This window comes from Blastomyces dermatitidis (assembly GCF_000003525.1).
Source record: "Blastomyces dermatitidis ER-3 genomic scaffold supercont1.7, whole genome shotgun sequence".
Classification (NCBI taxonomy): Eukaryota; Fungi; Ascomycota; class Eurotiomycetes; order Onygenales; family Ajellomycetaceae; genus Blastomyces; species Blastomyces dermatitidis.
In genome coordinates, this window is record NW_025544780.1 from 2,028,755 (window position 1) to 2,055,866 (window position 27,112).

A 27,112-nucleotide genomic window follows, 5' to 3' on the forward strand; every position below is an offset into this window, starting at 1 on the left:
GTATGTTCTTTGACTCCTTTATCGCTTTTCGCTTCATCATCGATTCCGGCGTCGCCTCCATGCCGTAGGCCCTCACTCAATATAAAGGTCGTGATAACCACGTATTGAATTTAGCGCCTCAAGTTGGAATCAAGAGGAAATTCGTCACAAAGCCGAAGAAAGAATTCGCCTCCAACCTATCCAAGCTGCTTTACGTACGCTTTGGACTTTTTAGCCTGTATGACAAGAACGTCAAGGGCCTTCGACTCTAGAAGTAGCAAGGGGAGGTGGGTAGCCGAAGGGATTATCGTAGCTCCATCATTCAAGATGACGTGAATATTCCTCTGCTCACACATCTTTTCCCACGGTAAGGCTTCAAACTTTTTCCATTCAAGTTTCTATTAATATAATGTCTCATTTCTTTGTAACAATGATAAGAGCTTATAATCCATAAAATTCAGAAGTATAAAGAACGCCGACTTTTCATATATTACAAAAGCCGCCAGGTAGGCGAGCCTACCCATACTGTACCATCAAATAAAATACAATTGTTATAGATGGACGCCAAAAGTATGCCCACAGAATCAAATGGGTTCAAGGCAGAGAGAAATATATGTGGTGGAGAGGGATAAAAGAAGAGAAACACCAACATACCTAGAGTCGATAGCCCGCACGAATGACTGTGCCAAACCCCGATACACCATCACCATTGTGGCATGCATTGCACATATAACTATACAAAAGTTCGCTCACTTTTCCTTACCTAACCCTTGTTACCTTTTAACCTTTCACTCACTGGGAAAATGTCGGTTCGCTCGGGAAAAAAGCGAGCTGAGAATGCTAGTGAAACCGTATGAAAAACAGCCCACGTACACAATCCAGATATCCAAATGATGATAAATGTCGACCGACCACTTCATGCCACGGCTCCCACGCGAATGACGACAGGAACATCTACCGCCCTCGCCTCTCGAATAGAGCAGGCTATACACGTCCGACCAACTCGGCCCACTCCTGCATTTACACCAACCATTGCACATCACGAACGAGCAAATAGCTCCTTATGTTCACTGCCCCGCGCGTCGATGATATAGGTGTCCTTCCGCTTTCGGCTGCGGTCATTCGCGAGCGGCAGATAGTTAGTCGGGAACGAAGAGGCATGGGATCCCTAGTGGTCTGGTATGGTTCGCGGGCTAGGAGTTGAGGGTAATGTGTGGATTGGGATATAACTGTATGGGAACGAGAATGTATGGAGTGGGTGGCCTGGGAGGCGGGAGCGGTGGGGTAGCTTGCCATTCCTTACGGCCCCATTTTCCTGTGACCCCAGGTGGTGGTCTTTTACTTGTTCACCAGGCGAGTTACGATGGTGGTGGTGATGGCGATGGTGAGGATGAGGGTGATGGGTACCATGCGCTTCGGAACAGGACACGCTCGAGCCTGCGATGGAACCGCGAGGTGGGAGGCCGCTATGAAAGACACGTTGTAATTTCTGCCCAGCGATATTTGGGGAGAGTCTGAGTGGGTAGGGGTGAGCGTGACAGTTAGGGAGGCGATGGCCTTACGAGGGCGTGCGAGAATAAAAGGGTCTTGCGAGCGTTGAAGGGACAAAATAGTGCCAGCACCCCCCTGAAAATTCGTAGCAAAACACTGCAAAAAAATCAAAAAAAAAAACCACATTTCTCTAGAATCATTCAATTATCATCCAATACATATCAATATGCCACCTCAACTTAGTGATTTCATCATCAACAAGATTGTACACCTTCTCAAGAATGATTATATGCCTGCTGAAATCTAGTGTTGTTATTTTCGTGGGCTGGGTTGAAAAAGTGGTGGGTAGTTTGCCTGAAAGAACGGGTTGGGTTCTCGGGTAAGGAAAAAAGTTATTCAACCCGAAAAACCGGGTTGGCGAGACATTGGGACTGGGTAAATATCTGCCTAATCTATAATATTCATTTGTTATAGCCGGCTCACAAGTATTCTATAAGAAGAATTGGTAAATATAATAATTATTATTATACAAGCATCAAACGCTCGCTTACGCTCGCTTTGCTGCTTGCGCAACCCCCTCTACCACTTCCACCCTCGGGGCCTCTACCCCTACCGCCCCCTACCGCCCCCCCTACCACTTCCACCCCCTACCCCTACCCTCCCCTTACCACCCCTTACCACCCCTTCCACCCCTTCCACCCCTTCCACCCCTTCCACCTCTACCACCACCACCGCCTCTACCGCCCCGTAGCCCCCCCTACCACTTCCATCCCCTACACCCCCCTTACCACCCTCTACCCCCTCTGCCACCACCACCGCCTCTACCGCCGTGCAGCCTCCCCTATCACTTCCACTCTCTACTTCTAGTTAATGGGAGACGGGGGGTGTGTGCTTCTGGCGGCACAAGAACAGGAGCAGCCGAACCACGATAATAATAACCACACAAATAAGAACCACAAGAATAGAAATACACACAAGAATAATCACTTGATTGAACACATAGGAAACACCACACACACACTTGAACACTGAAACACTTGGGGGATGTTGATTGTTTTTCCCCTGATGGATGATGGTGGATCGCACGATGGAAGGCCGGATATACGCAGTAACTTATATATGTGCAGGGAAGCCCGGGGAATGGTTGTTCCAATCCGAGATCGCTCCGAGACCGAGATCCCCAATGCACTAGCTTCTATATGCATTAGAAAATCTTGAATTGTAACCTCTCAGTAAGACAGAACAGTACATTGGTGAGGCATATCTCTACGCTCAATACAATTCTAGTATGTGCCATCGTCGAGAAGATAGATTCTCACTAGGTTGAAAACAGTACGTACCCCGAGTGGCATTGAGAATGGCTGCCAATAGGTTAATATTGAACAGACGGACGCTAGCGATACCTCGTTAGGAAGTACACAGAAGAGGAAAAGTCTGATTATCTTGGTGGTGAAGGAACTCCAGGAGAATGAGAACACACTATCTTTGAGAAGAATATGGAAGATAACTGGTGATCTCTACATGTACCTCCATCCGTGGACAGAGCGGGATTCTTCATTCAGGTCAAGTGAGGATGTATATTTTAAATATTAAATGTTACAACTCTGATGAATGTTTTAACCACAACTCCTTTTAAATCAACAAAAGGGGTATCTTGAGGACCAAGCAGCAATTTAAGAGCTCTTTAGTGTTGTCTCCCACATTCTCTGCACCTCTAACAGACCCCATCTTTGCATCCACTCACATCCTACTACATTCTCAATTGTGGCTCTTTTGCTTGGCTCCAAGACCAACATCGACTTCATCATGTCACAGAACGCATCTTTCTCCTCTGCTGAAAAGGTATCAAACCTCATCCTCTCTCTTGGGTTCTGTATATATTCTGTGTATCGCTGGGTCCAGTTCCTGGTGCTGTTGCTGTACCACTGACGAAGGGTTTCTTTCACATTTTTGTGTCCATCTTCATCAAACCAATTACTTCTTTTCTCCCACTTGCTCCACCACCGATCAGGAAGCTTACCAAGCATCTCAACATGCTCAATTGTAACCTCATCCAATGTGACAGGAAAGGCTTCAAAGGGGGGGCCGGATCCAAAAATATCCCAGATAGTGCATGCAAGCGTCCATATATCTCCTGGGAAAGAAAGAGGCTCATCTGATTCTACAGACTCTGCGAAGTGTGCTTCTGGTGGTGCAAGCAAGAGTGGTGTATGAGCAGTGAACTGCTGTGTCACTTGAGTATCAAATGCTTCTCCAAAGTCTACAATCATAATTGCAGAGTCTGCTAGAGAAATCTCATCACTACCAAGCCCAAGCCAAACTGGGACAATGACTTCTGAAGGAACTCCCAGATCAAGAGAAGCACCATCTTCACGAACAACCTGCTCTTTTGCTGGTTCACCGGTTCTAGCATGCAGCTGCTCAAGAGTCATGTCTTGCATATCAAATGGCAAGCAAAGGAGAATATTTGCAAGGTGAAGATCTGCAGCCATGTTTAGATTGAGGTCAAGTAACAAGAAGGGATTGTAGCATATTGGACATACCTCCATGAACAATGCCTTGAGAATGGATAAATTGCAGACCAAGTATCAGCTGTGATGCGATGGCTCGGGCGGCAGGAAGATGGAGGAGTCGGTGATATGCAGCATCCTTCGCTTCATGAATACTGATTCTAGCAGCGTCCATGACCAAGCACTGATGCCTACCATTTGGCCCAGAGAATGTGAAAGAATCGAGCAGGTTCTGTACAATAGCCTTCCCAGGGAGCTTGGTTTTAGCCCTAGCTAACTGTGAAAGAATCTGTATCTCATGGGTTCGCTCAGCTGATTCTGCAGTAGAAATCTTGAGAGCAACGAGTCGGCTTTGCCTTCTATCCTCTGCCAGCCAGGTTGTGGCAGACCGACCGAACCCGAGTTTATGAGCGATAACATATCGACCCGCACAGAGTTCATCACCAATCATGACTGGATGATAACCTCCTGGAACATAATAGTCCAAGCGCTCAACTTCTTCCACATATCTGTACTGGACTTTGCTGGGTTCCATGCGTGTTGCCATACTTCTGTGTATGGGTGAAATGGAGGGCTGTGCGTGGCGGAAAGGCGAACCGGGTATAAATGGTCTAATGCTATGAAATTGCAAAAGAGCGTTGCTAGCTCGATTGGCCATGTCGCGTGGGTAATGTGTGACGATGACGGGTGAGTTGATGGGTTGTTCGTAGTTAACTAGTTAACTAGTTAGTTAGTTACCCGACAAGGAACAACAATAATCCGATACTTCAACAGGTAAAGCTGGAATGTCAGAGGTTCTCTGCTTTCTACCGAGTACAAGCAGGGACTTTCCAGATTATTATTGTGAATGTTGTGGAGGCGTCTTATTAGTGGGCTCCAGGTCCGTCCCTGGATGACTGAAATCAGCTGCACAGAGGATTTGCCATGCACCCAAGTGCGCGCTCAGGTCCAATTGATCCATGATACCCCCGCAGCCTCAAGAAATGCCTAAGCGCCCTGAGCTTAGATTTTGGCAGGCTTCAGAGGCAGGGATATGGATCATTACATGCGAGTCTTAAGAGGTGTGACGGTGCATGTAGGCCTGATGATACATCGCTTGGAGATGGAAACATCGATAGCATGGTTCACTGCGGGAACTGAACAAGGGCCATGGGAAGAAGTGTGCCAGTGAACCGGTTGTGATGGTGAGTCGGGGTATATTTATGTAGGCCATGTCGCCTCTGATACGGACAACAAGCAGCGAAATCCTACTTCACCTGACACTGCTCTTGATATTCCACTCTTCGCCTTCATCATGTCGACCTTGAATGCAGTCAAGTTTCGTTTCTTGAATCAACCTAGCGCCCAAACTATCAGACAATACATAACTATCGCATATCAGACGGCGACGGACCAAAAGTTATATCCAAAGGCCATCCTCATTCGGTGACATTATTGAGACCAAGCAGACAAGAATTTTCATCAAGGCATACACTAACTTTCAATAAACTGTCAGCTCGGGCATTCACCCAACAACCACAATCGATGGCAAATATCAAAAAGACCCAAAGGGCGAGCACCTGACTCTATGCTTCAAGGATGAAGATATGCTAGCCAAAGAAACACATGTTGCCAGCCATGGATATGTGGACTCGAAGACCGATTGGAAAATTCGGGAAGCCCGTCATTCCCCGGAGAAGCCGGACTCGACGATCATGAAACGGAACGGGCGCCCCATATGGCCATCTGGAGAAGTGTGCATCTCGCAGGTCAGGATTGCGCTCTTTTGCTTTTTGCCGTGCTAACTTTTTCGATCAACCAACAGATCTTAAAGCCCTGCTAATATTGCACTTTGGCACACAGATGTGGAACTAATCCCATAGGAAGAGAGCCATCTCATCTAGATAAAGACATGGTTTCTCTAGAAGTTGATCACAAAGAGCTTGGAGCATAAAACGTGTAATAGTACGCCGCCATCCAGCGCGAATTGGTGGTGCTCTGGGACTGTCAAACTGCTGCAGGTTCGAGCGAATGTAATAAACTGATTGTCAGCTACATTCAAAATAGTGGAAGGAGATATTTTCGAAAATGCGACGGCTGAAGATTAACCCCCAGTCCAACATATCTGATCGCAAACTATTCATCAAGTAAACGTCCCGTGAAGTGATAGGCGAATCCTTAGACTGGCTGTAAATCCCAATTTTCGCGGCGGCATCCGCGCGGAATAAAACCCCAGCAGATAAAATAAGCTGTATTAAAAGCCACTTCCGTTCGAGTGATGTGTCTGGATTCTTCCCATCTAAGGGATTATTATTCAGGCAATCGCCGTCCTGGTGCGGAGGCAACTCCCAGAGGATTTGACCTACGCGGGTTCTCCATTCTGTCAAACTAAAATCTACCTAGGCACCCTTAATATTGAGCACTTGCATCAACGTGCTGATCTGGAACCGAAAGCTATCATGGTGTTCCGCATGTACTATATCGGGTGGGGGATATAAAAACGTGCTGAAGAGTTGACGATGGAGGTCCGCAACGGTCTCCTTGAGCGTGACTTGGTCGTGCATATCCGATAACGTTTGGAGCCTCTCCGTGATGGTCTTCATGGAGCAATTGCGCACCCCAATACGATTCCATGCCGAAGGGCCTGCCGCGACTAATTTCAAACGCTCAAGGGTAATATTTGGCCGATAATCGGTGTATGGATCATCTTTTCCGCGCGGCCCAGGTGCGATCTGCAAATGTGCATCCAGGGGACGTGGTTGAAACGGCCGTGCAGCGATCTTGGGCTCTTACGCAATCGGTAGCTCCAATGAAATTACGGGATCCAATGCAGCCAGCCTCTTTTGCCCTTGATGAATGCATGTTTGGAATTTCGAACACGCCAATGTCAAACGAGGGCGGTCTGGAACCATGCCTTTCAGTTAGGGCATCCGGATATATTTGTATTCCCGCACCATTTGAAGTTACTGGGATATGGGCATGGAGTGTCGAGGGCATGAAAGAAGGGTGCTGCAGTGCCCTTCGGTCTGCGAGGTTTCGAATTCTCGAGCTATAATCCCAAGGGAAAATGACATGAGGATACCACCATGAGCAGTGACCCTTCTCCAGCAGAAAATGCGGTGCTCCAAAAAAGAGGTATTTCAACTCATCTTCGGACAGGGAGTCGGTGGCACCCTTCCTCTCGTGCAGATTGGTTGCCGATTGATATTCCTCCTGGACGTCACCAGGAACACCTGGCTTCGACACAGATGAAATCGGTGCGGAAACGCTGTGAGGGTTATCGGGATGTCCGGATGGGAGCTCCTGGGCTCGTAGAGGTTTTTGCATTCCATTATGATCAGACCTATTAGCTCCTTTTCTTGTGTTTATGGCCCGGGGGGGTCAATTCACGTTGTTTGGGCTTTTGTCCTCAGGCACATCATTCTCATGCGGGTGAATGCGCAAAAAGTCCTAAGATGGAGGACTCTGCTCCACCCGGTTTGGGGTGGCCGTCCCCGTCTGTCTTCGTACTCCCATTTTTCTTATCCTGGTTCAAAGGCATTTCGGAAACCGGGTTAAGAAGAATCCGAGTAAAGAGCTTGGAGAGAGCTGCGCCTGAGGCGTGAAGATTACCTAGGAGTTACAGCAACAGATAGGAGGAATAGGCGACAGTGAAGACTCCCGCCTTCGAGACATAGTTATTATGGTGATAATATCGCTATGGATATATAGCGCAAGCGAGCCCTATTCGAAGTGGATGCGAACCTTGCATCCATCCATCCATAAATAACTATATCTATCCCGCCACGGCGCGGAGCTGGAGCTTAGATAAGCTCGAGATTGCCCCAACACCGGCAGCGGGATTTTGAAGTTGAACTATCTCGATTCCATGCCAAACCGCAATTGAAAGTTGTATCGACTTTCGACCAGATTGATCAGTCCTGCGGTCCCCTACGGGTAATGTTCTGACGGGCCATAAAAAAAAACAATTAGGGGTTGTTGAAACGGTTCGCCTTGTTTCGAGTTTATACCAATCCATATGTTTGCCGCCATGGAACACAGGAGTCGGACTTCCTCGAACTGAAATGCCTGGTGTGCTGATAAGAACGCAAAAGCCGTACGTGTGGGGTGGTTGCGTATATAGCTTGATGGTGCATAATCCGTGTATATCTCTGGCTGTTGTTCTCCGGCAGATCTCCACCAGTCCTTCTCCGCCGCTGGGTAAATAAATATCTAACTTCTGCATTACATATGAGATATTACCTTTTCCACGCATGTGCTCTATTTACCCAACTCATATCACTCATAACGGTTCAATGAGTGCAGAGCCTTGTGACCCTCTGTGAGAATGCGGCAGAGGCCAGGGGGGATGAATTTTTCCCTGTTCACTGCTGCTCATATTAATATTATTGTCACTATCAAACTCAGGTCGAGCATCTCATACATTTCAGTGAAGCAACGAGGGCGATTGAGCTAGGTAATTAACTCTACTGGCTTCTTTAATCATGGTCTGTGATGGGGGGGAAGAATACACCAAGTACTTTGCATGGATCTACTCATCCCTCGTGCTCATCCACAACCACGCGCTGAGGCGAGGGTTACGCTGAGGGCATCAGGGTCGATCTGATATCTCTCACTCCAAAAGCTTTAGGGCTCACTGAGAAGAGAAGAGTTTTATGATTTCTAGAGATGGCACGCCAATAAGTCCATCCCTTCTTGACCTTCAAAAGCTGTCCATGTCTATCCTCCGCCCAAAACCATAGCCATGCTCTTCCATGGGATTTATAAATAGGCCGGGTATATTTTAGAACTGTACTGAAGTAAAACAGGTGCATGGTCACTTGTTTCTTTTTGTTTGAATGAACCTTCTGCTCGAATGATAAAGTATGGCTTCTTTTGACGAGACCAACCAAGAGCAAACATTGCATCAAGATAAGTAGGTAAAATGCCTATTATCCGTCGCAGCCGTGCAGGTTCCCAATACTTGTGCGTCGAAAAAAAAAAATTCAACCACAAAGGAGATGGAGTATTTGGAATATCAAACGGCCGCTCAAAGAAACACACCAACCAACCCCCCATCCCCCATCCCCCATCCCCCATCCCCCATCCCCCATCCCCCATCCCCCATCCCCCATCCCCCCCCAACCCTCCAAAGAAACACCGAAATAGCGCCTAAAACCTCGGCTTCATAGCCAAAAAAGCAGGAGCAAGTATGGGCAGAGACCATTGGCTAATTAGTCAGTAGCCAACTAGTTAGTTAACTTAATGAATTAGTTGCCTTTAACTACAGTCTAAAACAAGATCCGCCTGCATCACCTGCATATTTTCGAGACAAGGGCCTCAAAGCCATTTACGCTGTATTTTAATTTTTCGCTGGTGGCAAAGGCGGAGTTCCGCACGATAATAATCAGCTTTTTAAAGCCTTGGCCAGTGGCTTTTCTTTTTGCGGGCGATTGATGTGACCTCATTGCCTCATTTGAGAGTTCACGTTTTCGGTGAGAGCAAAGCAAGGAATTATTATTGTCTCCCCCTGGTTGCTCCGTAGAAATGAGTAATAATAATAGTTATTATAAAGAAGAGTAAACAAATGTTAAAAAAGGGAAATAAGGCGGAAGAAAGGTAGACTGTGTCATCACCACCCTGGATTTCTTTCCAGCAGCGGCCTGCCGACCACATCAGTATATTCCGCTCTCGCAAGCTGTACTCCGTAGAGAAATATGAGGAAGGTTGAGAGTAGTAACCTAGCACAGGCACAGGCACAGGTACAACAGGTACATGTACATGCAGGATCTTACAAATACAACGATCGACAAGTAACTGGCACATCGACCTACCATGGCCATATAATAATAACTTCTTCAAGCCCAGCCTAAAATGCTTTGCCGGCCATTGGCCAGGGAAAGGTATGCGCCGTAGGCTGTATAGTATGGCCACCAGGTGGCCGCCTCACTGGCCCGCCCCGTCCAACGTCGTTTGTGATCACTGATCAGGATCACGGTACTCCGTAAGCGGTGACTTGATGCCCGCTGACGTATTGGAAGGGACTGGCACTTGGTATAAAGAGTTACAACGACTAGCTCCTAGCCTAGTAGTGAAGGGCCTGGCGTTGTGCCATGAACGAACGGGGGCGGGCTGGCCAAGATGTAACTAGGCACAGTACCACCTGTGAGTGATTGAGTGATGAGCGATGAGTGAGTTGGCCGGTTAACTAGTTAGTTGAATATTAAATAAGTGCATTTCCCCGGATTGAAATAATAAAATAGCTGACAGATCTCGCCATCTGTCCATCCTTCTCTCTTCCTGTGTTTTATTCCTTTTTTCTTCCTCTTCGGTCCTCGTCTCCTCCAAACCCAGAGCAAAAAGCAAATACAATACCCATAACCGGGCATATTGCCACACGGTCTGTTTTTCGGTACATGTGAGTTTTTTTTTTTTCCCGCTTTGTTGAACTTTTTCTATTTTGGTTTTGGAGTTTCTTTGGTTATGCTCGCTGCTCCCTTGCTCCCCAGTGGCTGTCGTGAGCCGGCGAAAAAAAGTACCGCCGCCCAACATCACCCAAACAAGTATCACGAGATAGGCCTACGTGTACTTCCAGGTATCTCCTTGGTGGTGCGTGGGCGAGCAGGTACTTGGGGGCGACTCAGCAGCCGGAAGGGAATACCTGGGCAAGTCTCGAAACTTCTGAGCCACTGTGGCTCCACTCCGAGCTTGGCTTGCGTGCTATTTAACAGCCAACCGATCCGCTGCTGCCAGCTCATCAGCTTCATCTTCTTCTCTTTGTGTCTTCTTCCCTTGCTCCTCAAACAGTTTCCTGGATATATATCGACAGCTGCTGCTCGCTCTCCTATATTATTCTTACTCCGGGTTGCTGCCATATATCTGCGCTGTGTTGATCCTTACCTCTCCTTGTTCTCACAGACTACTCTCCCGCAACTCCCTACGTCCTCATCCGAACGAGGAGCTGCCTCAAGCTCTTGAAACTCCAATCGATATCCCTATACCAGCTAGTTTGTCCTACCTAAGTAAAGGCTAGGTTTTACAGCTTCCGGACGTATGTTACATATCCTTCTTTGCCAAACTGTTTCAAATTGCACGCCAAGGAGTGAATTCAGCTAATGAAAAATCTCGCCCAATAGCTCTCCCAGGATCTGCAAGGCTTCAACACTGATATATATATATATATATATACTCATAACCTCCTTACTGTCATTATCTCGTCTGTCAACAAAGGAGAAACCACTCGTTAAAAAGAATAGAAAATAATATACTACGCCGTCCGTATTTCGCAGTCAGATACACAGCCATAACCGAGCCAACACCTCTCTAGAAACCGACTCCTTCGCCACCTAGCTTGCTACTGTTCCGTGGGAACAGTAACTTAAGAAGAGAAGACAAAAAAGACAAAATGGCACCACCAAGAAAGCCACGCTGCAACTTCAAGGACTGCAAGGAACTCGCCCAGCGGATCGTCGGTGATTGCGGTTTCTGCAACGGTCACTTCTGCGGCAAACATCGCATGCTCGAATCCCACGCCTGCAGCGGCCTAGAGGACTGCAAGAAGGAAAGCCATGAACGCAACGCAGAGCGGCTAAATGCGGAACGAACCACAGTTATCAAAGGCGTATAATCTTGGGAGCGGTGTTGGGGGTTCTGGTTCATTGGTGTCCATTTCGATTTTTAGTTTTTGTTCATGGATATAGGTCATGACGAACTTTTCTTTTTGGTGACGATACCCTCTTTCGTCTTTGTTGGCCGCTACTACTTGACCGGGTTAACTATTGCAATCGGCTGGAGTTTCTCCTGATCTGTGGTAATCCCCCCGTCTTGGCCGGGGCGCTGAAATAGTCCGCTAGGAGGGTGGTCCTGGGGTGGTTAAAAGAGGAAAAATTGTGACAAGTCTGCCTTGTACGTCCCGTTGGGTGGAAGCCTGCAGAGCAAGAAAAAACAAAAAGAAGGGGAAAAAAAGAAAAAGAAAAAGAGAAAAGTCTTAATTTTTTTTTTAAAAACGACATACCTTCCAAACGGAACCAACGGGAGCGGCATTATTCTATACAAATCTCTTGGAGGATGTCACCGAAGTGTCCCCCGGTCCTGTACTTCTGAGTCTCTTTACTGTGCCTCGATAAACATGTTACTCGCCATGCTGAGTTGAACCGATGAGGCCGTCTCTCCCGCATTCCCGTCTTGGCACCGCTTTCAGGCTCTACCCCCTTCTCATGACCCCCATCTGGCCCCGTCACTTTTGTTTGCTTACTGGCTCCCTTGCTCTTTTTCCTCGCGCGAAACCAAATGCATGGCGTCACGGTAGCTGTTCAAGGATTTTTGATTTAAGCCTTTTTCTCCCTTTTTTAATTTTAATTTTAATTTTATTATTTTATTATCCCTCGGTTTTGGCATACTACTTCTTCGAGAAATTCGCCACCTGCGCCCTTTTATCTACCCTGTTGCTATCTTTACTACCAACTACAACGAAATATCTTATATAAACCAATTCATCTCATCCTACTCCATGTTTGGAGCCATTTTTATATCATTCCTATATAACAGAAAGAACCATGTAGAAATTTGATACCGGTTGCATAGAGTTGTCAACTTCCTGCCTTTTAGGTACGTACCCTAGACCATCTCGCAACACGCCCAGAAAAAAATAAAATAAAACGGTATAAACAACAACGTATTTAAAACACCCCAGCAAACCAAACCCAATACACGCACAGCAAAAATATAAAAATCCAAAGAACACCTCTAGTTTCCACGCCTAAGACATATATATGCCAGCCACAATATCTTCAAAAAACAAAGATGAAATATGGGCGTATCGTATCGTAACAGCGCAGGAAAGCAAAAGGAATAGCTAAGCCCCAACGGGCTGTAGGATGGGGAAGGAAGGAGGTTTGAGCTGTGAACCGCTGGAGATAGGTAGAGCCGGTGGGCGGCGGGGGTTCAGAAGGCCAGTCGTGAGAGCACAACAAGGACCCCCAGTCGTTTCTGCGTAGAGGATGATGAGATGGGGCGGGATCGATAGAAAAGGGACACCCCCCGAAGCGCGCGCGTCCTCTTCTCGCAGGTATGAGCGCAAGGGGTGGATTTGTTTGTAGAGTATGCGAAGGCAGAGCGGTATATAGAGATGTATATATCCGCTAACATACGGATATTAACCTGGTCCGATTCGGGGCCTGTGGGTGGCGAAGGGAGTGGGTTAGGTAGGTTAGCCAGTGGTTCCAGGGATAAATAAATGAAACAACATCTCCGGGATTGCCAGAACCGCTGTCAATGGCACAGGCGCTGGGTGGTGGTGGTGTAGTGGAGGTAGAGGGGTTCTCCGGAAATGGGATTGAAGGGAACGTACATGTCATGATGCTCACTCAGGTTACTGAGATACTTATTCAACTCCTCGACGCGCTCCTTGTGTGTCTTCACGCCCTCGCGCTTGAGGCGTTCGTCGAGCTGTTGGGAAAGGGATGGTTAGCAAAAACCAGCTCGAATGCGTAGGGAGCAAAACACATATATATAAATATGAAAGCATGTTGAGCGAAGAACGATGAATTTCGGACCACCACAGAAGGGCGAGGGGAAACAGTATTATAAAACATACCCTCTTCCTCCTCGCCTCCTCATACCTCCTCTCCGCCTCCGTTTTACCCACAACAACCCTCTCAGCCCCCTCACTCACACCCCGACTCTGACTTCTACTGCCACTCCTGCTCCCACTCCCACTCCCACTCCCATCAGCACCACTGCCATCGCCAGCCGGCATCCTCGCTCCTTCACCCGGACCCGCACCCTCACCCTCAACACCCTTCATCCTCGCCCTCTCCTTCCCCTCTTCATTACTCCCACTCTCCCCCTCCTTCTCCTTCCTCCGCTTCTTCGTCCCTTTCTTACCAACCCGGCCCTCAAGCACAGGCGCGCCCTTGATCTTCAGCCTCCCACCGCCGCTGACGTACTCGCTCACGGGAGCCATCTTTCTTTCCGTGTAAGGCTATAAGGTGTCCGCGGTGCGCTGTACAAAAAACAAGGATCTATCGGTCGAGTATGCGTGCTACTGGAAACATAGCTTAAATCTTGCTGTGCGAAGATCCGCGGGGTTGATGATGACTGCTGCTAGTTGATCGATCCATTCTAACAATGATGATGGGTTTCGAGAAACGGTGGTTTCGGGGATTGAGAGCTATGGAGATTACATAATAAGTCGATCTTGTTATTGCCACTCACTTACTCCTTTGAATATGCAAGGAATTAGGATGAGCAAGTATGGGTTTGAGGATAGTTTTCGGTCACGTTTTATGGTTTACAGTTGGGATGATACGACGGTTGGTATTTTAGGATTCATGAAACGATCGTGCCCATTGTGTAGAGGCATTATCGTGAATTCCATACATGGTTGGTTGTCTAGATCTGAAGGGATAACAACCAGAGGGGGAAATTAGTTCTAGTCAAAGGGGATCGGTCGCAGGGTAGATCCGCCCATCCTCTTCCGCATTTCTTCCCCAGCAGCAACTGTACTGGGAACTTTGATGCCACAACAATCACCCCAGTAGTCCGTTGCCCTTTTTGAGTGATCATGCTTATGGCCATGAGCATCCCCATCACCAAGTGACTGTCCCAAACTCTCCTTCCGCTCCCCCATCCCAGGCACAGCTGGAATCAGCCCACCAAACATGAAATGCTGCATAATCGGCAACTTCCCCAGAACCTCCTTGATAAACATCTTCTTCATACCCGACTCGACCTTTTGCCAACTCTTGGCGCCGGAGATATCGTCGAGCATGGGACTGTGCCAGCGCAGACCCTTGACCGTTTTCACGCTGTCCACCCATCGGACCTGTTCCAGGTATATCCAGTCATCCCCTTCTTCGTCCAAGATGGCTTTGTTATGGATGCCCAGAGGGGTGATGTAAGGATGGCCGATGAGCTGGGCAGCGCCAAACAGGAAAGGAAGGAAATGGTAGTCGTCCAAGCCCCACACGCCATGTGATCCGGCAGGCTCAAGGTAGTAAGTTGCCTGTATCCGGCGCAGGAGGTGCATGTATCGAACGAAGACGCGGAGCACGAGGATGGGGAACTCTTCCCGCTCGAGTAAACCCAGCTGGTACAAACATAGGAGCCACATGACGAAATTCAGCTCGTGGCCGGAGCCGTAGTCGAGGCGGCTACGGGAGCCTAGTGAGTCCACTAGATATGTCGATAACTCGTCTACTACTGCTGCATTATCATCGTCATTATTATCATCAAGGGTATTGATGATATCCCGCTGCCAATGTGGGCTTTGCGCTGCTACATCATCGAAAAGCGAGCGGAAGGCGGGGTTGCCAAATCGGGAGCCATTCTGATCGAGGGATGGGTGCTTCTCGACAAGGGCTTCTATGGAAGAAAGAATATTGAGGATTTTGAGGGCGATGGGCGAAGAGGGTAGTTTTCCGATAGCGGATATGGGCTTGAACCTGACGCTGTCGGACAGGTTGAAGATAAATGCGAGGACTAGGGTGTATGTGGGAGAGGATAGGAATGCTTCATGGTCCTCGGGGGATAGTATTCGGGATACTGGATGTATGTACTGGACAGATTTTCGGCTGATTGGTTTGGGGAGTTCTGGAGTCTCAGGCGGGGGTTCCTGGGATGACTGGGGACCGCGAAGGCGACCTTTGCCTGCTGGTCTTGAGAGCTTTTTTGAGAGGTCTATCTTTCCGGCGGGAGGAAAAGTCGAGTTAGACTGCTGTGATATCGAGGATGCCATGATTACAGTGTGCTGCGTTTTGAAGCAGTTTGCGGGAGCATTTCAGATCAATCCTCGAGTGAGTTGTAACTTGTTCCAGCAAAAGGCAAAAGATGTTTGAGCCGCCTAGGCTGGTGACTAAGCAGCCCAGCCGCCTCCGCATGGCCCGTGCATTGATCTTCCTCTAAATCCCATCAGGACTAGTGTATTTTACACAAGTGGTATTTCTATTACGTCATTCCATGCTCGGCGAAAAGGAGAGAGAAGAGGAAATGAAGAAAAGACAAAGACATATATAATATTGACACAATACTCATCATGACTATAAGCATGATCAATTTGAATGTTAGATTGAGAAATGACCACTGTCTGCCTGGTTCCATCATGAGATGTGATGAGATGTGACTCGTGAGGAGATGTGTGTATGTGTGTCATCTGCTGGTACTTCAGTTTATCATGCTTAGCAGATGACCCTGTCCAGTAACTAACTATAAGTTGAAGATATTATTAGTCAATCATGAAAAGACAACTTAAACAAAGACAGCCCCTCAAAATATCCATCATCATATGAGATAGCTGAAGCATTCAATTCTGTTTCAAGTGTAAAGGTTCTGTCTTCAGTCAAGAAAGTTATAACTATTCATATCTCTCTACCAATTGAAGGTGATTGGCTCTCAAGAACCTTTGCCATTCTTGAATTTTCACTGTTTAACATGGGAGAAATACTGGTATTTTAATCAATGCAAATTTTGAATGTTAAGTGCTCATAATAACACTGCTCAAACCAGTCCTTGCTCTGCCTACTATTCAGATGCCAATAATTGTGCCTGACTCGCAGCTGGCATCAATTAAGCATCATAAGGCGTAAACTTGTGTCTGGATGATGCTCACATTATCTTTCCACAGTATTCTTTCTTTTCGCGGAACTTATTTACAGTACATTTGGTAGTTGAATGCTTTGTATGGGAGAGATAAACTGTAGTTAATTGTAGTGAAGCAATATATGGGACATGTTAGCGCCTTCAAAAGCTGGTGGAGATAATTAAGATAGAGTGGTGATTTAGAATATCTATAGTATAGCAAGTAAATGATATAACCGTGCCATGCTTACTCACTCTCTGTAGTGAGTGCATCACAGCATACAGAAAACCACACTGTAAAGAAAATATTTTGAATATAGTAATCTTCAAAAATTAATTAATAATTATCATCACATCTATCTATAATATAAAGATTATCTATATACTCATTAGAAGGTGTAGAATTCACTGTAAGTTGAGATTCTATAGAATTATCTTGTTGTGGTTGAGTGGCTGTAGATTTTATAGGTTTGATTTCAATCAATTGAAGAGTCTTATTGAACATCTTTTTCATCTCATCTGCTCTACAGGTCGCAATCTTGTGATTGATATTCTTAATAGTGAGGACTTCACCTACTTGCATCTGTCTGTGAGAGGATTTGACAATCTGATATCTATTTGCTTAATAATGATCTGCAAGTTCATTCTCATGATACATATTCAATTCTGCCTGAATCATGCTACTCTTGAAGATCTTGTTCAACTGTCTTATCAAACCAGGTGTAAGAGTATTCTTCACATCTTCTAAGACCTTGACTGCTGTATTAATTTAATGACATAGTTTTACAACCATCTCTGAGAAGATTAATTGCAAGGAGGCAGTTAATGATTAATCTGCAGATGATGAAATAAAGTGATTGCATACATCACTATCATTATCATATATGTTGAGATTCAGAGCATCATCAATGATAAGAGGTCTTAATCAATTGAGAATTATATTATAATTAACTGGATACATTTCACAGTCAGTAAAGCCAGCTCTCACAGTATCAGGTTTGAATACTTACAGTCAGATGCTCTTCAGATTAATAAGAAATTATCTATCATTATACTACTCATATCTGTAGCAGACAGTCTTATTAACTGCTTTTGTATGATAATACTTATACTGCTGAAAAGATACATTATCAAGAGATTATAGAATATGACTTATATGAGATGAGAATTCAAACAGAATAATCTTATGAAGATCACAGTATTGAATGAATTCTTCTATGAGATGAGAATCATGATTATTTATTAATAGCAGTCAATGACTGCTCATTTGATGCTTTTTTATCATCTTATTGAATCACTTGATTTATTCAAATTCAATCTCATCATTTATAAAGTCAGACTCAGATGTGATGATGATGTAGTTATCAGATAAGTTGAAGTGTGTATATCAATTCTCTAGATAAATCTTTGATTTTATTATAATCAATGAATTCAATACTGTGTTATCTGCACTGATACACTTCATCACTGTTATTAACTCACAGAAGTATGATGACTGTATGATGGAATTCATGTCTTTAAAGATAGTTATAACTCACTATTCATGTTCTTCTTCTTCTTGAAATTCAATCTCATCAAAGTTGTAGATATCACAGTGAAAAAATTGATATTAATTGAAGACAGCTTTATATCAATTAAATCAGTTGATAATGAAGCTTATATTCTTATAAGACACTCATTTTAAATTCATGGGTTTTTGCTTGACTCATTTATAATCTGACAGGCATTTGATGAATTGATATATTCATATCTTGCTTACTATGAGAGGTGCAGTCTCTGAATCTGTATAATACTGTCTTAATATGCAGTTCATGACAGCTTTGATATACTCAATGATGAATGAGTAAAAATTAATATTCAATTAATGAATTCATATCTTAATTACCTCTTTCTGGCTGTCATTCAATGCTCAATTCAGTGGAATTCTCATAGTCCTTGATTTCTTCCTGTTGATTCTCTCATACAAGATGATATATGAGACTTTGAATTCTCATGACAGAGATGTGATTTTTAATTTTGAATTGCTTTTGTACATGTCAACAGCTCTTTGCAACTGCTTCTCAGTGTAATTAGAAGATTTAGACATGATTATAATTAATGATGATTATTTGAAGATGAAGAATGAAGATATTGAAAATATTTTCTTTACAGTGTGGTTTTCCGTACGCTGTGGCGCACTCACTACAGAGAGTGAGTAAGCATGGCACGGTTAGAACATAAGTCAAATAAAACTGAGATAATCTATTGCCGAAAATCTCGTTTTCCATACCGTTTATATGCTCTAAAACCAATCAATCCCCTCCTCAATATGAGATGTTCAAAAGCCCCGCCACTCCCAAATACCAAGAACTATCTATGTATATACCCATGCATAAGATAGGCTATAGCTCTTAGCCGACACACTTCCTCATCCCTGTTCCAGTTGATAAGACGGGCTGGGAGCTCGAGTGGTCTCGTGATCAACTGGCGTCCCTGATTCATGCCGACGTACAGAATTGAGAGGATTGATATATGTATATATACACATACAAAGATAGCAGGATACATTTATGAGCTTACCCGAGCAGTGTTTTTACTCCACAGTCCGTAATTAACCCACGCAGAACCCAAACACTCACCTCGAAAGCGCTGTTTGGCCCCTCATGGTAGTCCTTCAACCTGTTGTTGCTCAATGTCTCTGGCCAAAACCCAGGGCTTGCATTAGGGCAATGCCAAGCACGTGTTCTCACCAATGACGATTGTCGAATGTTCGGATCATCTGCAGCTGGCAAAGATCCCAAGACGCAAGAGAACCACAAAACAGCAAACCTGGGAGGTTTGGCGGATTGCTGGCTCTGATAGGGCGAAAGCAACGAAATACCAAAAAAGAAGAGCGAACTTAATTAACCTGGAGTTTTACTTGGGATCGAATCCGCGGAGGAAGAGGGAGAGGTTTGTTATCCGTTCACCCATCCGTCCCTGAGAGTGTAGCTACACTACATCTCATTCTCTTTTACCGAGTACCCAGTTCTCGATATCGCGCCTCCACCACGTCTTCTCCGCATATCTGAGACTCTCTTCCTAGCCACTTCCTCATCCCCATCCGCCGTAAGCCGGGTTATGAAATGCCAGACCCCGTCGCTGGCGCGGGGAAAATGATTTCCGCCACAAAACGGCATAGCGACGAGAACCCTTACGAGCGGTCTCTGAGCACCAGTTCCGATTCCCTCTCCTCCTCCCGCTCAGGTCACCATTCCACCCGTCAGGTGGCTTCTACCTCTACTCCCGCTCCAAGCGAAGATACCCCGATTGCAACATCCAATGGTCGAGGGACGGAGAGGAATTATCGATCGACTGAGTATGCTGGTGGCGATTATTCACAGCAACCCGCGCAAACTCCACAACCACAACGGAAAGCATCTATGCACGGGCGTGATAATGGACCTGATGAGCAAGGGTCGAGCAATGCAAGAGAAGGAGGAGCAGGAGCCATATCTCGCCAGTATAAGCGGATAGTGGAAAAATACGGCAGTGTCGAGCTGGAGAATAAGGGGAGCGTCGCAAGAGATCATTTGGCACTTGGTAAATATATCATCCCATGTGATGGGAGCTGCGGATCTCATCTCATCATCCATCCTTAAAAACAAGAGGAAGAAAACTAAACTAACCACCCCCCCAAAAAAACCAACACAGAACGCACATTCCTCGCCTGGCTCCGCACATCCCTCGCCTTCGCCTCGATCGGCATCGCAGTCACCCAACTCTTCCGCCTAAACAGCACCATCTCAGAATCAAACGCCCATCTCCTCTTCGACCCTTCACAAGCACAAGTACAACAACAACCCCCACCCCCTTTCTCCACAAACAACCCCCTCTACTCCGAACACCAATACATCCTTCCCCCCCCCCTCTCCCCGCCGACCTTATCTCCGACCACCACCTCCCAGCAGCAAAACAACCCACACAACCCCCATCTCAAACAGCCGCCAACGATATCCTCCTACACATCCAAAGCGGCAAACGCATGCGCAGCCTCGGCAAGCCGCTCGGCGCCACCTTCCTCAGCATTGCCATCGTGGTCCTCCTGATCGGCTTCCACAGATACTTCGAGGGCCAGTACTGGGTTATCCGCGGCAAGTTCCCCGCGAGCAGGGGCAGCATTGCCCTTGTGGCGTTCATTGCGGGGTCGCTGATGGTTAGTTGTCTGGTGGTCATCTTGACGATTTCGCCGGGGGCGTTGGAGCGGTGATATATATATAAACATATATATATATATCTGTGTGTGTGTGTGTGTGTGTGTGTGTGTGCGTTGCTTGTCTTGCCTTGTTATTTTTTATATCTCTTCTGTTATCTTTTTTATTTAATCATTTATTGATGGCTGGATTTTCTCACGTTCCATGTGTGGTGTGGATCATTGCTAGATGAAATTTGCCTTGTGTAGTGTACATATAGGATGGTATTTTATCATTTACATACATACATACATACATGTACATACGTACGGACGTACGTACTGGGGGAGGGGACGGATATATGGAAACTGACAAGACGGCCGGCGGGCGCGATTACGAGTTGGTTCTTTTTTTTTTCCCCTTTCTTTTTTCAGCCCACTATACCTTAATCCGCGAGTCTAATACCCTTCCCCCATGTGTAGCATCTAACAAGAAACATACCATACCCCGTTTATTTTATTCAAAGAAAAGGCGGTAGAATGGATTTATAAGAAACATATCAGCTGTGATAATACCTATCTAATTCATCAGTTGAGCGGAAATCATAACCTATGTATGTATGGGCTATCACGGGAAGACTTATCTCCACATATTAGTCTCTATATACCATACCTGTCCGAAAGAAGATGGGTAGAAATATCTAAGTAGGGAGCGAATTTCCTCTGATACATACATTCCTCCTATACCTATACATTACAGACTACAGAGTACATACATACTATCTATAGGTATCAATAAAGAGTAACGAAAAGAAACATTATTCTGTATTTTTTTCCCTATAGCGATGCTATGGTCTAGTTTCTTTATTCTTTCTTTCCTTCTTCCTGTCTTCATGATTAGAACGAGCGGAACATAAAAGTAAAAACCAAAAACTAACTCAGAAAAGAGGAAAACCATACAGTTGACTGAGTAAATGAATGTCTGTGGAAGAAAGAAAAGAAAACTGATAAGAGAGAGATGATTTATTGATTGGTAAAAGCAGGGGAAAGAAAATATTGCAATAAAAGAATTAAATGGAAAGAAGAAAAAAAGCCTCCATAAGTCAATGGGTCCCATCCATGATATCGTTGTTGCCTGATGTTTACGCCGCCAGCCGAAAGTGAAAAAAGAAAAAAAAAGGAAATTAAAATGTCGAGCAAACGAGACAGAATGTAATGAGAATCGAAAGACAAATAGAGCAACAGGGGGAATTTAAGACGGAAATGAAAATGAGAACGGGAAAAAAAGAAAAAAAGAAAAGGAAAGGAAAACGGAAACTAGAAATGAAGAGACTAATAAAAGTAGAAGCTGCAAAAAATGATGATGTTGAAATGAAGTTAAGATGAAAAAGTGCAAGATGGTAGAACAAAAAAGAGCAAAAGCAAAAATATGACTTTCACATACATAAACCGGACAGATCGCTCTTTTACTGTCAGAATATTTTCGGTTCTTATGGTTGATGATGCTCATGATATAAACTCAAACAACGGAGGTGAGAGGGTAGAGGCGTTGATATTGGTAATGGTAGTAGAATCAATCAGTTTCCCTTTGCTTCTCCTTCGCCCTCCAAAAATGCATCAACCGACTAATCCGATGCCCCTTTTTCTTACTCTTCTCAGTGTCGTCGCGCGGTGCTTTCTCCTCGTAACTAAGCTTCGATTTCTCGCCGGTGCTCCCCGTGACGAGCTTGGAAAGACTGACCAGGCTGGACCGTTTGGGTGCATTCGAGCGACTGGTTCGTCGGGATGTGGCTGCGGAAAACGAGGAGGCTCGGTCGCCGGGGCCACGGGCGTAGAAGCTAGAGGAAAACCTGGGCATGGTACCCGTTGTGGTGGAAGCACTGCTAGTTAGGGATGGGACATCTTCGGCAGAGTCGTGGCGATAGTTATAATCGGATGTGCCCGGGTCCATGCTGTAGCCAGAATGGAATGTCTGGCGGTCTCGATCCGTCATTGTTGAAGAAGCAGTTGTTAATCGGGGAGGTTCGAATGAGATATTGGAGGCGTTTGGGGACGGGAAGCTGAGGACGGGAACGTCCGGAACGGGGGTTTTGGGCATCGTCGAGTAGACATAATCCGGTGACGTGGAAGGGCGTTTATCCGGAAGAATTGTAGGCTTCTCAGCTGACATCGGCCAATTCTCGACTTCTACTATCTCGATATCGTCAGACCGTTGGGAGTTGTGTGAATGGCCACATATCCCAGTCGCAATTGAACTTGGAGTAAGTGGAGAATCCTCAATTTGGGATGGCCCGGGATGACTGCTGGCTGTCTCGCAATCTGTGTCAGCAACCGCGACTGGGGGATTCTTAGAATCCATAGCTTCAATACCAAGACTAGGTGGCGATAACGAATTGCTCTCATTATTTTTCGAAGGTGCACCTGTCACTGTGGCAGACGAATTACTCTCAAACGAGTGATTTGCTTCGTCATTTGAAGCTACAGGTGAGGATGTCTCGGACACTGAACTAGGTGATTCAGCAACATCTGTTTCAGCAAGGAAAGCATCTTCCTCCTCTTCATAGAAAACGTCTGGGTTCGTAAGAGTCGATGTTCCACCGAACCTGCCGAGTCCAAGTGCACTGCGATCAAAGGGAGGCATTTCCGGAGCGCTTTCTGCACGACGATGATACCGCATTTCCGGTCCAACAAATTCTCCTCTTCGGCCACCACTGTACATACGTTTTGTAGCAGCAGAGAATCCACTTCCAGAATTACGGTCAGATCCCATTTCTGGGGTATTAAAAGGTCCAAGAGCAGCGTCTAAGTCGATTACAGGGCTAAACATATCGGAATCTGTTCCTTGTTCATAAAAGCTTCGTGGTTTCCAAGAGGATTCCAGTGAAAATGTATCCTTTGTTTCAGTGGTATCCAAATTTCTAGGAGCATCAGGTAGCGTAGGTGTCCGTAAAATAATCACATTATCGTCATCAAAGTTGATTTCCGCCATTGACCCGATTTCCGAGTTGGTTCGACTAAGAATGGGCGGAGGAGTCGGTGCTTTTCTCGACAGCGGCTTTTTTGAGCGCTTCTTCGCCTTTCGCGTCAGAATACCAGCCCATGAACGTACCTTCTTCGGCTTCTTGCTTGGCTTCCTCTCTGGTGAAGTTCGGGGTCGATCCTGACTAGATGCAGTGGGCTCTAGTTTTGGAAGTGAAGCGGAACCCTTTTTGGATATGGAGATATTAGTGAACTTGTTATATCCTTCAATTATATTCTTCTTGAGAGGAGGGAGTTCTGGAGCGTCAGATGAAGACTTGTTCAGACCAGCAACGGACGCAGAAGCAGAAAGTGGTCTTTTTTGGGGTGGATTTTCGTTTGTTGAGTCGGATGTCCCGTGGATTTGGTCCAGTGAAGGTCCAGCTGTTTTCGGACGAGTCTGTGGCTTTTCTGTGGTTATCGTATTAGCAGCTGACGATGCCCTACTTCCATGGCCATGGTGACAGACGGTAGACATGCTACCCTCTGAGGAAATGGTTGAGAGCGGGCGATGTGAGCTGGGAGAGGATTTCGCCATCTGACTACGAGGATTTGAATTCGAATTCGGGATGGAGAGACTCAAGCCGGGGGAGATGGGAGGTGTATGTGGGGTCAAGTTAGGGAATGAACGGGAGCTCGGTCTGGCTATATCCTCGTTCAGCGCATGTTGCTGTCTAAGATCTGCAGGAGTTACTGGCGCGCTACCTCCCACTGGTATTGGCGGGAACGCTTTTGTAATTGTTGTCAAGTCCATGCTCGAAATGGCAGCGGACCGACGATGGTGGTGGCCACGTCGCCCAGGGCCAGGGCCACTCAGGCCTGGTCCTGGCGTGGGAAGAGGTGGCGGCGTCGGAAGCACATTGCTCTCCAACATTGGCGGCCCTAATGACCCTACAGGTTCACTGCCATTCAGTTCACTTGGACGTCGACGATGGCCGACAGGACGTAAATTTGGTGTCGTGGGTGGGGGAGACGTAGAAGAAGCAGCTGGATCAGGCGCCTGCGGAAATGAAAAGGCAGGAAGCGGAGCAGGTGAACGATTAGACGTGGGCTTGGGAGACGGAGGCTCGTGTTGTGGGAAAACGAACGGCGGGTTAGGCGCTGGAATAGTGGCTGACAGACGCCGGGAATTCTGCATGTCGTAAGAGGTCCTCGAGGAATCCAGGGACAGATGCTGAGCCTGGGCAGAGGAAAGAGATAGAGAAGTCATCATGAACAGTACCAGCGCCAGCCGGTGCAGTACTCGTTCACGCAGGCTAAAATATTTTTGCTCTCCACGAGATATAAACAGGCGATTAACAACTAACTTCACCTGTCCAGCAGAATGACGGAAATTTAGATATTGTTATCGCGAAGATTGCCTCCGGCTAAGCCCTAGGCACAAGACAACACAACACAACACAACCCCTTCTTCTTTCAGGCAGCCCGCCGTTATTCACTCCAAATATACATTTGGCCCCTCCCGGCAGAGGCGGCTTCGGCAGCGTAGAGATGTGGACAGGGACCGTAACCCGTCGAGCGGTGAATGCCAGAGAATACAACAGTAGGGACGGGAGTTGCAATTAGATAGAAGGTATATTCGTCAGAAGGCTGTCATAAGCTATTGATCACAAAGTGAAGGAGAGAGAGACGGTAAGGAGCGGACGGCCACGACGAATGGCCAGGAGACAGGGTGGGACTAGGAAAGGAGCGAAATGGTGGACAGAGGGAAAGTATGAAGAAATGAACGAGAAGAAAAGGAAGAAGATGTGGATAAAAGCGTAGGAGGAGAGGAGGGGGAGGGGGAGGAAGGGGAGGAAGAAGAGGAAGAAGAGGAAGAAGAGGTTAGAGATGGAAAATGAAGATGTTGAGATAGAGACAAGACAAGACAGAGAGCGGACGAAGAAGCCAAAAGGGAAACGCTGCCGCCAAGACCCAGCAACCAACACCAACACAAGGCAAGGGACGGCGCGGGATGGATTAGTCATGCAGCTAGTCCCTCGGGAAATCGCGGGAGGGCAATTTTGGGGGGGAGCGAGACACACGCTGATTGGCTGCACGCTGGTAACCTTGTGTCTTGTAATAATGAAATAGGTAACCTACTCGGTACGTACCTGACAAATTCTCGGTACGTTACGGGAACGGACGGCGAAGGTACCGGACTTTTATTACCAAGTTCCTCCGTTCTCCTGCGTATGAGACACTCAATTGTATTTCCGCCTGCTCTGTACGCCCGGGCCAGGTCAGATTGGCGTGGTGGAATGGTATTTTTTCAATATTAAATAGTATTACTTTACTCCGTTAAGTTACATCTTCCTCGAATCTCTAATACTCCTAACTCTGTATTCTGTACTAAATATGTACACAGATCCGTACCGTACCCGGATCGACATCCTGAATCCATACTCCATCCCCTCGACAGCTTCAAGTGCGCAGGGAATTGCCTGTTCGTCCCTGCGAGCTTATCCAAAGCACGGGCAAACTGCCCGGTCTAAGTGCTGCTGAGTCCCCTGTGTGCTGCTGCATGCATGGCTGTTGATTCTTGTTCCTGAAGAACTTGCTTGGCACATTGTCACCGCTGTCTTATCCGTCTTAGGTAGTATTAACGATCTTGTCATTTTTAGAGTAAAAAAGTCAGTTTTATATTAATATATTATTTAATACCAAGGTTGGTGATATTAACAATATCTCCTCTCCTCCACTCCACGCTCCACATGATCCACATATGTCATGTGCGAATCGAGGTTTTCATATACTATTGTGGCGCAGCGCGTGCATTATCATCCACATTATTATTATTATTATTATTTATATTGAAAAGATCCTCAAAACATAACTAACTATCCCAAACCGGGACGGGAGTTTAGTCGTTCTCACAAAATCCAATCATGAGCAGAGATATAGCTACATATCCAGCAAGCTCAGTATCAACATGGGATCTACTTCCATGACGCAGAAAACCAAATGTTTTGACCCGTTAATGAATTCGTTTCGACGATCTCACTACGGAGTACTACTACTACTGACCCTGGCGCGCATCAAATAGTTCAAGATCTCCGGCTCGTAAATTCGTAATTACGTCGCTTGTTTCAGCTCCCACCGACAACGTTTGGACCGTCGCCGGAGCTCCCGGCTCCCGAGTCCCTTTTTGACTTGACAAAGAGCAGCGTCATTCTACCACCACAGACTGTACTTTTCTGAATTTAATAAGTATAGGTCGTAATCAGTATAAAGCTTAAAAAAAAACCATAGTGACCAGCCTATAACTACTAATTTTACCCTATCCTATCAAAGAGAAATGCCCTCTCACACCCCTGGATGCTAAAGAACAGCAACAAGGACACCTCACCTGGGCCACTTTCCCCCACAATGCCAAATTGCAAATTGCCAATCACTGCCAGCCGCCAGCCTGAACCGCCGCCAAACGCTGCCAATCAGCGGCTGTCACTTG

At 46.2% G+C, this 27,112-nt stretch overlaps 10 protein-coding genes across 12 annotated transcripts; 3 read left to right on the plus strand and 7 right to left on the minus strand.

The window, feature by feature from the left end:
• Window positions 1-176: 176 nt before the first annotated feature.
• Window positions 177-689, minus strand: BDCG_06841 (uncharacterized protein; the record flags this gene model as incomplete). Its single annotated transcript, XM_045422599.1, has 3 exons — window positions 177-377; window positions 474-504; window positions 634-689. 3 exons carry the CDS (start codon window positions 687-689, stop codon window positions 177-179), a joined length of 288 nt encoding a protein of 95 aa, XP_045278201.1.
• A 628-nt stretch (window positions 690-1,317) lies between these two features.
• Window positions 1,318-1,807, minus strand: BDCG_17396 (uncharacterized protein; the record flags this gene model as incomplete). The annotated part of the gene is made up of 1 exon (XM_045426527.1): window positions 1,318-1,807. Exon 1 carries the CDS (start codon window positions 1,654-1,656, stop codon window positions 1,318-1,320), a length of 339 nt encoding a protein of 112 aa, XP_045281860.1. The 5' UTR covers window positions 1,657-1,807.
• An 876-nt stretch (window positions 1,808-2,683) lies between these two features.
• On the minus strand, window positions 2,684-4,697 carry BDCG_06842 (CMGC/SRPK protein kinase). The gene is made up of 2 exons (XM_045422600.1): window positions 4,014-4,697; window positions 2,684-3,952 (listed from the first exon to the last, which is right to left on the minus strand). The coding sequence occupies exons 1-2, from the start codon at window positions 4,636-4,638 to the stop codon at window positions 3,144-3,146; spliced, it is 1,434 nt and encodes a 477-aa protein (XP_045278202.1). The 5' UTR covers window positions 4,639-4,697; the 3' UTR covers window positions 2,684-3,143.
• A 158-nt stretch (window positions 4,698-4,855) lies between these two features.
• Window positions 4,856-6,110, plus strand: BDCG_06843 (uncharacterized protein; the record flags this gene model as incomplete). Its single annotated transcript, XM_045422601.1, has 4 exons — window positions 4,856-5,405; window positions 5,476-5,728; window positions 5,885-5,980; window positions 6,027-6,110. Exons 1-4 carry the CDS (start codon window positions 5,275-5,277, stop codon window positions 6,108-6,110), a joined length of 564 nt encoding a protein of 187 aa, XP_045278203.1. The 5' UTR covers window positions 4,856-5,274.
• Window positions 6,111-6,358: 248 nt separating this feature from the next.
• Window positions 6,359-7,286, minus strand: BDCG_06844 (uncharacterized protein; the record flags this gene model as incomplete). Its single annotated transcript, XM_045422602.1, has 2 exons — window positions 6,359-6,691; window positions 6,753-7,286. The coding sequence occupies 2 exons, from the start codon at window positions 7,284-7,286 to the stop codon at window positions 6,359-6,361; spliced, it is 867 nt and encodes a 288-aa protein (XP_045278204.1).
• A 4,057-nt stretch (window positions 7,287-11,343) lies between these two features.
• Window positions 11,344-11,565, plus strand: BDCG_06846 (zinc finger protein; the record flags this gene model as incomplete). The annotated part of the gene is made up of 1 exon (XM_045422603.1): window positions 11,344-11,565. The coding sequence occupies one exon, from the start codon at window positions 11,344-11,346 to the stop codon at window positions 11,563-11,565; it is 222 nt and encodes a 73-aa protein (XP_045278205.1).
• A 1,527-nt stretch (window positions 11,566-13,092) lies between these two features.
• On the minus strand, window positions 13,093-13,902 carry BDCG_06847 (uncharacterized protein; the record flags this gene model as incomplete). The annotated part of the gene is made up of 3 exons (XM_045422604.1): window positions 13,093-13,114; window positions 13,288-13,385; window positions 13,534-13,902. The coding sequence occupies 3 exons, from the start codon at window positions 13,900-13,902 to the stop codon at window positions 13,093-13,095; spliced, it is 489 nt and encodes a 162-aa protein (XP_045278206.1).
• A 468-nt stretch (window positions 13,903-14,370) lies between these two features.
• On the minus strand, window positions 14,371-15,675 carry BDCG_06848 (peptidylprolyl isomerase; the record flags this gene model as incomplete). Its single annotated transcript, XM_045422605.1, has 1 exon — window positions 14,371-15,675. The coding sequence occupies one exon, from the start codon at window positions 15,673-15,675 to the stop codon at window positions 14,371-14,373; it is 1,305 nt and encodes a 434-aa protein (XP_045278207.1).
• A 3,313-nt stretch (window positions 15,676-18,988) lies between these two features.
• BDCG_06849 lies at window positions 18,989-21,594 on the plus strand. 2 transcript variants are annotated; one of them, XM_045422606.1, is made up of 3 exons: window positions 18,989-19,445; window positions 19,579-20,075; window positions 20,187-21,594. In XM_045422606.1, the coding sequence occupies exons 1-3, from the start codon at window positions 19,246-19,248 to the stop codon at window positions 20,579-20,581; spliced, it is 1,092 nt and encodes a 363-aa protein (XP_045278208.1). In that variant the 5' UTR covers window positions 18,989-19,245; the 3' UTR covers window positions 20,582-21,594. The 2 variants fall into 2 exon arrangements, with proteins under 2 accessions (XP_045278208.1, XP_045281861.1); XM_045422607.1 differs by having other exon boundaries at window positions 18,989-20,075.
• On the minus strand, window positions 21,215-25,557 carry BDCG_06850. Of its 2 annotated transcripts, XM_045422609.1 has the most exons (2): window positions 22,109-25,557; window positions 21,215-21,549 (listed from the first exon to the last, which is right to left on the minus strand). In XM_045422609.1, exon 1 carries the CDS (start codon window positions 24,893-24,895, stop codon window positions 22,238-22,240), a length of 2,658 nt encoding a protein of 885 aa, XP_045281863.1. In that variant the 5' UTR covers window positions 24,896-25,557; the 3' UTR covers window positions 21,215-21,549; window positions 22,109-22,237. The 2 variants fall into 2 exon arrangements, with proteins under 2 accessions (XP_045281863.1, XP_045281862.1); XM_045422608.1 differs by having other exon boundaries at window positions 21,215-25,557.
• Between the last annotated feature and the right edge of the window lie 1,555 nt (window positions 25,558-27,112).